General features: G+C 33.1%; 1 protein-coding gene across 1 annotated transcript; it reads right to left on the bottom strand.

Moving 5' to 3' along the window:
• Positions 1–7,050: 7,050 nt before the first annotated feature.
• Positions 7,051–8,470, bottom strand: LOC120124570 (selT-like protein). The gene is made up of 4 exons (XM_039143212.1): positions 8,223–8,470; positions 8,075–8,148; positions 7,666–7,984; positions 7,051–7,383 (listed from the first exon to the last, which is right to left on the bottom strand). Exons 1-4 carry the CDS (start codon positions 8,385–8,387, stop codon positions 7,267–7,269), a joined length of 675 nt encoding a protein of 224 aa, XP_038999143.1. The 5' UTR covers positions 8,388–8,470; the 3' UTR covers positions 7,051–7,266.
• Positions 8,471–8,997: the final 527 nt, after the last annotated feature.

The following is an 8,997-nucleotide window of genomic DNA, read 5'->3' as shown; positions in this document are numbered from 1 at the left end:
GGAAGGGAGGTCTCTGACGGCAAGGATGGACGATTACGATGAACCAACTGCGAATCGTGGCCATGATCGTCCATCAAGGGGTAGAGGAAGCCGCGACAACGGTGGTGGTTGCAGAGCTTAACAGGCTGAACAATTGTTTCCTTTATTTTTTATCAATGTAGGTCAAATAAGAAGTGTAACACCCCAACCCGTATCCGATCCGGATACGAGTCCGAGATGCTACATTGACATTTCAAAACCTTTGTTCTTGCAAAATAACAGAATATTTGGATTTATATTAAGAAAATACGATCATATACGATTAAATTGTGTTTCATTATAAAAATTTAAGTCAAAAACGTTTTTATAAACAGTAATATATGGTATAAACAGTACTATGAACAGTACCGTGAACAGTACATAATGTTAAAATTTTCCAGATTGCTGCAATGATATCGATACCATGCTACAGGGTACCGATATCATGCTACAGTATTTCCATAAATCATACACAAACTCTTAAAATTTCACCTTTCATCTCTACAAAGTTACCGTTTACATATATACGTTTAAAACATTATAAAACTTGTCAGATCATATATCATTTAAAACATTAATTACATGCCAACTACTTTCACTATCCAAAATACACATGATTCAAAATTCTTTTCTGATATGATATTCGGTAAGAAGCAACTGACCTGTCTTGCTCCACATTGCTCTTTATTCTTCTCGAAACCTACGTGTGAAACAATCACACGCTAAGTCTACAACTTAGTGAGGCATATAAACATATAATGGAAATCATAAAACATTTCATATAACAAAATGTATACATGTACATATACCATCATTATCATAATCTTTATTTATCATATGATTTTGTACTTATCATTTATGTATATCATATAACACACAACATCATATAATTCATGTAACACATTTTATATCACCAAAAGCATGTACATCACATATATTGTATTTGTTATTGTCTCTTTATTAGCCCATGTACATTATTGAGAACTTAAGGTATTCGAGTACATTGAGGTTGTGCATTTATGTTGTCACAATAGCTCGTATGGGGTCCCACTAGGGGCATGTGAAATTTATCCCGAAAGACCTATGTATCTGTCTCGAAGGACCTATGTATTTGTCCCGAAGGATCTCTGTATACTATATATGTCCCGAAGGACCGCGTAGACCCTCGACTCTTGGCATGCCAACTATACCTATAGCTCTCGTATCATATAACATGGGCATTATTATTTATCATTTCACATATTCATATAAACTCATAGCTTCGTTCACATATACCTGTAATCATGTAGCTTCTTTTCACGTAGTTCATGTCGATTCTCATATTACATGTACATTTTCTCATATATCTCATATCATATAATTCATGCTATATCCTCTTATGTTCATATGACATATAATGCATACAAATCATATTCACACATGCCTTTACTCATGAATTCATACATCATACAAATCATGTCATCTTTTGTTCTCATATGTTTCCCATACATCACATATATCACTGTTATTACATTAAAAGATAGACATGTAGTCTTATGTGCCCTATCAATACTATTTGTTCATATAATCTCCTATTACCTTATAAGTAAATACTACTTATTTTTCTCACATTTCCATTTATTCTCCTAATTATTTATATCAATTCACTTGGTTTATTACACAACTTATATCACATTTTCATGTATTACACATATCTCGTCACATATCTTATATTATAGTTTCATATATAATAACATATACCCATTTTCATGTACTCATGCACACATAAGAATCACAAATCAAATAACATTTTAGGAGTCACTTCTTACCATAGTAACTCCGTCACTGGCTCATCGCAAGCTAATGTATGTTCGATAACATAAGTACAATTAAATTTGCACTCACCTTGACACTTTATTCCAAATTCACTTCTATGATTTATCTCTTTGTATTGATCCTAACTTTGCAGTCGTTCTTGAATTTGCTTATGCTTGATATCTATACAATCATACATATAATATCCAAATTAGTATTCCAAATATCATGATTCAATCCTTAATATCTTAGACCAAAGAAAAGCTCAATTTCTATTTTCTCTTAAGGTAGTATCGGTACCCCCATAGGGTATCGGTACCCCCTACATAATCTGTTAAAACCCCAAAATTCACCAATACTCATCCAAATCTTTCATTTTAAGCTCCTATCATGCCATTAAACTCAAATACCTTTACATAAACCAACTTATATCCATATAAACCATCTTTATCTTCCATATCTCATCATGATTCTTAAAATTTAAGAATCTTACTAAACTTTCAACTTTGTTATAAATCTCTTCTAACTTCATAAATCTCTTAATTAAGTTGATGACAAGTGAAATTCAACTTCTAAATCCATTTATACAACCTTATTCAAAATTTCACTTAAACCCATTCTCTTTAATCTTTCATAACTTCTTCATCTTTTAATTTTAAGATAACTTAAGCTTTCCTTAAGCTTAATTATCATCTAAGGATCAAAACCCAATTTAAATTTCAGCTAATAATCAACAACGAAGAAATCTTACCTTTTGCTTGTTCACGTGGAGGTGGAAGAAGAAAGAAGATGAAGAAGAGAAGTGGATAAAATATCTCCTTATCCTTATCCCCCATACATATATATATATATGTATCATTATCTTATTATTTCCAAGTCAAATGACCATTTTGCTCTTTATTTCATTTAATAATTACTAATAATTTTTAGGAAATATCTCCACATAAATCATTGAACTATTCAACTATTCTACTTTTATCACCAAATTCTAAAATTTTACAATTTAGTTACTAACCCGGTATTGAGGATGTTACAAGAAGAATGATGATAATGCATTTCTACAAACTTCAAATTGTTCTCACGAACTTAATAGGATAAGCTAATAAATAAATCACTTTAATTATTATAAAATAATTCATCTAAAAGTAAACGATTATTTAAGAAAATAAAAGAAAAATTATCATGTATAGATTATGTTACTTTTTAAAATTGATTATTTATTATTTTACTAACACATTTTAAAATTGATTATTTATTATTTTACTAACACATTTTAAAATGATATATTTAGTAATTATTTTTATTGAATCTCACGATTAATTTTATTTTAAAGTAAAAATTGATTTAGTATGATGAGATACTATATCTCTTAAACAATGTCAAGAGTTCAAATCTTGACGTTTGCAAATGAAACAAATTTATTTGGAAGGGTCATCATTACCTTTGTAGTACAAAATCTAGATTAATCGATTAATAAATCAGATACCAATAGTTATACCAAAAATAGAAAACAAACACAGTTTATATAATTATGTTTCTCCCAATCATCAAAAAGCACAAGTGGTCTAGTGTAGGGATGGCAAACGGTACAATTTCGTGGATTCCACACCGTACTCGCTCCAATTGGGGCGGAGATGGGTATAACTTTAGTGGGTAGTGGACGGGTGTGAATTTAGAAAGTGGTACCCGTCGCGGGTAGTGGGCGGGTGATGGGTTTGAGACCTTACCCTCCCTGCATCCGCCCGCCCACTAAATACCCATTAAATGTTAGACCATTATGAATTTAGGTATAATTTTAGAGACTAATTTATAAATCTTAATATTGTATAAGATATAACTTATAATTTAACCAAATATTAGGGATAAGTTTATGAATCGATTTTTTCTTTTAAAGCTCTCGTGCTTTTTTTGTTGGTTACTTCTTGTAGTTCTTCTTCTCTAAGTTCCAAACTCTGGTCTCCAACTCATTTAGGTACACTTGCTTCCTCTTTTTTACTCTGGTCTCCTTTGCGGGTAGTAGAGTTGTATGTCACCTTATACACAGATCCAAAATCACATTCCCCAATCTTGTTTATTGCATCGAAGTTGTTTATGGTCTCTTTAATTTGTAGTAAGGTGAATACTACGGTTTTCAGATCTAATCCTCTTAGTTTTGTTCAAGATACAAGGCCAATAGTCAATACTCCATTATTTTGATTTTGATATTCTGCTGAATCTAAGAGCATTCATATATTGATTTTTAAGAAACACGTTATATGTACGTATATTGAATTATCGATTTTGGTATTCTTCTGAATTTAAGTGCATTCACACATTCTGCTGATTTTGAAAATTATGAATAATTTATGCATTATAATTTGCATAATCATGCATTGAAAAACAAAAACATCTTGAAAAAAAGCCCAAAACCAATACAACTTAGATTTGATTTTCTTTTTCTAGATTGGGATAATGCAAAGGTAAAGATCCAAACACCGGGCTATATTTTATGCATCTTGAATCATTTGCTTAGATTTGTATAAGTTTTTTTGGTTGTTGGTGTGGGGAAATAGATGAAATCATGTTTTAATTTTGGGTAAGTGAAACTTTATTATAATTAGAAACAGGTGCAACAACAAACAAAGAGACTGATTAAATAACTCAGAGAAAGTTGTGTCAATAATATTTTTACAACTCAAAGAATGGATTTGTTTAGGTGTCTATCCAACATTTGTAATTCTTATCGCTGATGGTTTGTTGAAGTTTTGGGCTTATATAGGAAGATGATTAGGATAGATAATGACTATTGGCGTCGTATACAACGAAGGTTTTGAAGTTTATAGACGATGACGTCGTATACAACAAGTCTCAATTTAGGGTTGTACAGACTGGTAAGGCGTGCCCACGCCTTAACTGCAGACTTCTTCTGTGATAGTTCAGGATGAATAAGTCGTGCCCATGCCTTATGCGAAAACCTCCTCTAGTCTTCAAATATAGCCCAATTTTTTTCGGGTTTTCGAATAATCCGAACATGGTTTTTTATCGATTCATATCAAATCCGATAATTTGGAAAAAAATTTGGATACCCGATCCGAACTATTTGAAAATTGAAAAACGGATCAGATATCCGAATTTTTGGATCGGATCAACGAGTCAACGGATCGGATCAATCAGATCGGATTTTTTTACACACCCCTAACTGTCAGGCGGGTCTAGTCGGTACGTCTCCAGTTGGGTAGTGGGTGTGGGGATGGATTTGAGAATGTACTCGCGTGGGCGGGTGTGGATTTGAAAATTTTTACCCATCATGAGTGGGTTAGAAAATATTAGGTGGGTATGGAGATGGAGGAGGAGGTATCCGCACCCGTCCCATTCGTTTGCCATCCCTAATCTAGTGGTAGAATAATACCCTGTCACAGTATAGACACCTGGGTTTCGATTTACGGTGGGTGCACATTGAAGCAAATGAGTGAAGATTAGGGTTCTTCACCATCGTCTGATTTCCGGATAACACAACAATGCTCCTAAGTCCTGACAAAGTAATTTCCTTTCGCTGTAAGGTTAAATATGATGAAATCGACCATGCACTCAAATCGTTCGGTCAAAATCCTGAACCAATAAATGTCTTCCTTACACTTGCATTTTTATATTCATATCTAACATTTGCATCCGTCAAAATATATAATAAGATGTTGCATCCTTTACTTGCATCAATCATTGGTAGGCCTACCAACTAAAGCAAATTGGCTTGCTATGCACACGAATAATATGTAATTCAAAGGCTTCAAACATAGTGGAATGTCAAACAATCAAGGGAAAAAAGTACCCGACATTAATTGCATAAATTGTAGGGGCTAGTGATGTTCTAACTGCCATTAATCGAGTTAATTACAATTATAAAATTTTAATTATTAATCAAACTGGTATTTATTACAGATGAATTAATTTAATTGAAATGATTCTATCCAATTCTTGTTTGTTCAACCGTTGAATATATATATATTTTTAAAACGTTAATTTAGATCAATATGGCATGCATCCGATTGGCTCAAATTTTACGTACATAACAAATACAATGATATTGATAAATTTAAAAGTTGAATAGTCAAAATATCAATTATAAACAAATTAACAGAAATGTGCAAAACTCAGTTTTACACTAGTTTCAGTTGACCCCTCTTTCTATATATATATATATATATATATATATATTCCTAACTGTGAACAACTTTGGAGACCATATAGTTCCCCTCTGAGTATAATACTAAGGTATTCATTGCATAGGCTAATGTATAAAAATGATTCCACCTACTTTTAATTGTGTTCATGTCCTGAAATGGGGATAGATCTCATTGTGCCCAATGATGTATATTTAAACTACTCTTTACATCCAAAACAAGGGTAAAACATAAAACAGTACAAAGTTGTGTATTTACTAATGCAAGTCAAAACTCAAATGCACTATGTTGGAACTTTCTTACTAAGTTTTCAGACCAGGTGGTGTAGTTTTATTTGCACAACTAGGATTTGTGACTTCAAAAACTATGGTGCTAATGTTTCTTTCATAAATAGTTGAGCGACAGGAAAGAATCTGGCAAACCTAGTAAACAAAATTTGTAAAGATGGACATTCTATTGGTGCCAAGGCATTAGACCTTTGGGGATCCATTCAAACACAGACAGGGATGGATTGAGGGGGGTGCTGCCAGGCTGGCAGGGGCAGTCTCCCCTGAAGGCTGAAAATTTCAAATTCTCATATAATTTAAAATTTTCTTTGTATTTTCTATTAATGATCTGTTTACCCCCTAGCATAAAATCCTATATTCCTCCCTGAGAACAGGGATCTAGGAAGCATGGCAACTGTTGGAAGATTCAAGGCCCTTGTTGACTGACCTAAGACAGGGTAAGGTAAGCTATTTATTTACTCATTTCATGATTGAGATATACTAGTTTGGGTGGTTTGTGAGGCATCTATGCTTGATTTTGAAAGAAGCAAAAGGAGTATCTCTAGCAGGATTCATCAGCTTCTTCATATGGCGTTCAGCATATCTAACTCAGGTCGTTAGCTGAAGGAACAGATTCTTTGTGGCTAGTAACTGGGTTACAATTTCTGTGTTTGGTTGTGGCATAAGCAGATTATAGATTCCAACTTCATTCAGGTTATCCATATACTTGCATCTTATTCCATAAATAATACTATTCCATTTTTATGCAAACAAAATACTTAAAATTTAGCCAAATTGGGAAAACTATCAAGTACTGAGATTCTCAGCCGATAATATCTTTTAGACTAACGTGGCTTCCATAAACTGCAACAAAAAGTTCAAATACACGAGTGACATAAAACCTGAGCCGATGTCTTTATATGTTTCCAATAGAGCAATCAGCAATCTAAGTAAAAACCATAGAGAAACTCAAACCTTGTACTGTTAAGGTTGAGTGCTTTCAATAAAACAGTTACAGTCCAGCCACTGAGCTAAGACCACACTACTCCAAGGTTGTCAGTCACTCTTGAATTAGCCAATGTTTTGCCAACAAGATCTTTTAACTCGATCTCTCCCGGAAACCTTCCCTCCTTCAACTTAGAGAAAACCTATAATTTCAGAAAGTGAAAGAAATTAAGCAACTAGAAACATTGATTCCTGCAGTTTAAAATGTAACAAAAGAGATAATTAAGTCAAGATTTGATTCGAGTTATCAAACAAAACAATCAGAGAGAATTACATAACTTGCAAAAATACCCGAATTGAATATCAGGTTTTCTAACCGGCTAAGACAACTCCATCAATCATAAAGCAATAAGAAATTGAATTCTGGTTTCTAAAATGCTCAGGACATTAAATATATACATAGAAGAGTCCGAAAGGTCACTAACCAATTCACCATTGCAGTAAACCTCAAAAGCACCAGAGCTTTGCAGAAAAGATTGCATTACATTGCCCAGAAGCCAAGCGGTTGCCATGGACCCAAACTTATTTGCACGCAAGGAATAATACCATGGCGGTGGTGTCGTAATCCCAATCATAGGAAATATCTGTTCACCCGCCATTATAATCCCTATAACTCCAAACTGGAAAACTGGAACCACTTTGGAAAGCAACCGCTTTGGCAAAGGAGGTGGATAGTTATCAAGGATTACATCAATTCCAGGAAACTGAGTATCTAACATCTTCTTCATTGCCACGGCAGTTCCCCTACAAATATTCATCGATTGCTTTTTTTTTTTTGGAATTATTCAACAACAATATCGACTTTAATAAAGAAAAGTGAAAATCAAGTAAAACCTGTAAGAGCACGAAGCGCAGAAATTGATATTAACCGTGCTTCCATAGCCGATTCCACCAATGGTGCTGGGTTTCTTCGAAAGAAAAATGAAATAGATTAATTGAATGAGAAATTAAATTAAAATAATTGATCAATGATTAAACATACCTGTAAAGGGATATCTAGGGTTTCGGGATTGAGTGGAGGTTTGGGTCGGTGGGTATGATGGTGGTGGGAGGGCGGTTTCGGCGGCGGAGGAGTAAATAGGTTGAAGAGATCGGTGACGAAGAGGAAGAGTGGTAATCCTACGAGGAGGAGCTGGGCTCGATCCATGTCGCTGACGCGAAAACCGATGGAACTGTTGAGAGTAAAGAGAAAACTGGAAGCTAATATGCAACGAAATTACCAACACTTTCCGTTTTTGCCTTTTAGATCAGAACTATGGTTTTTATATATATAGGGTAAACTATATGTTAGTACCTCAACCATCGCTTTTATTCTGTTTAGATCAGTAAATTATTATTTTTAGAAAGTCATGTATAACGTTACGATTTTAATTTTATTTTGGTTATCTGTTATTAAAAAATAAAAAAATATTAACATGAAATTTAAAAAAATTCAATGATAATGTGATATTATCTTAAGGTGACATGTCAACATCATCGTTATTTTTTTAACTGTGAGTGATCAAAATAAAACTAAAACATAACGTTAGGGTCTGTTTGTTTGGTTGTAATTGGTTTTATGGAAATTGAATTTTGGAAAATGAATTACTAAAAATTGAATTCTGGAAAATGAATTACATTTCTGAAAAACGTTTTCCCTAAAATGAATTATATTTTTCTGAAAAAAATCTGGAAAACGTTTTACGATGTTTGGAAGATGTTGTTTAAACATTTTTCCACTAGTTTATGAGTTTTTTTAAAAATTATTTATTACAATA

The sequence above is a fragment of the Hibiscus syriacus genome, unplaced genomic scaffold (genome assembly GCF_006381635.1).
Source record: "Hibiscus syriacus cultivar Baekdansim isolate YM2019G1 unplaced genomic scaffold, ASM638163v2 tig00110419_pilon, whole genome shotgun sequence".
NCBI classification, from domain to species: domain Eukaryota; kingdom Viridiplantae; phylum Streptophyta; class Magnoliopsida; order Malvales; family Malvaceae; genus Hibiscus; species Hibiscus syriacus.
This window is presented reverse-complemented; position numbering and strand designations above follow the sequence as displayed.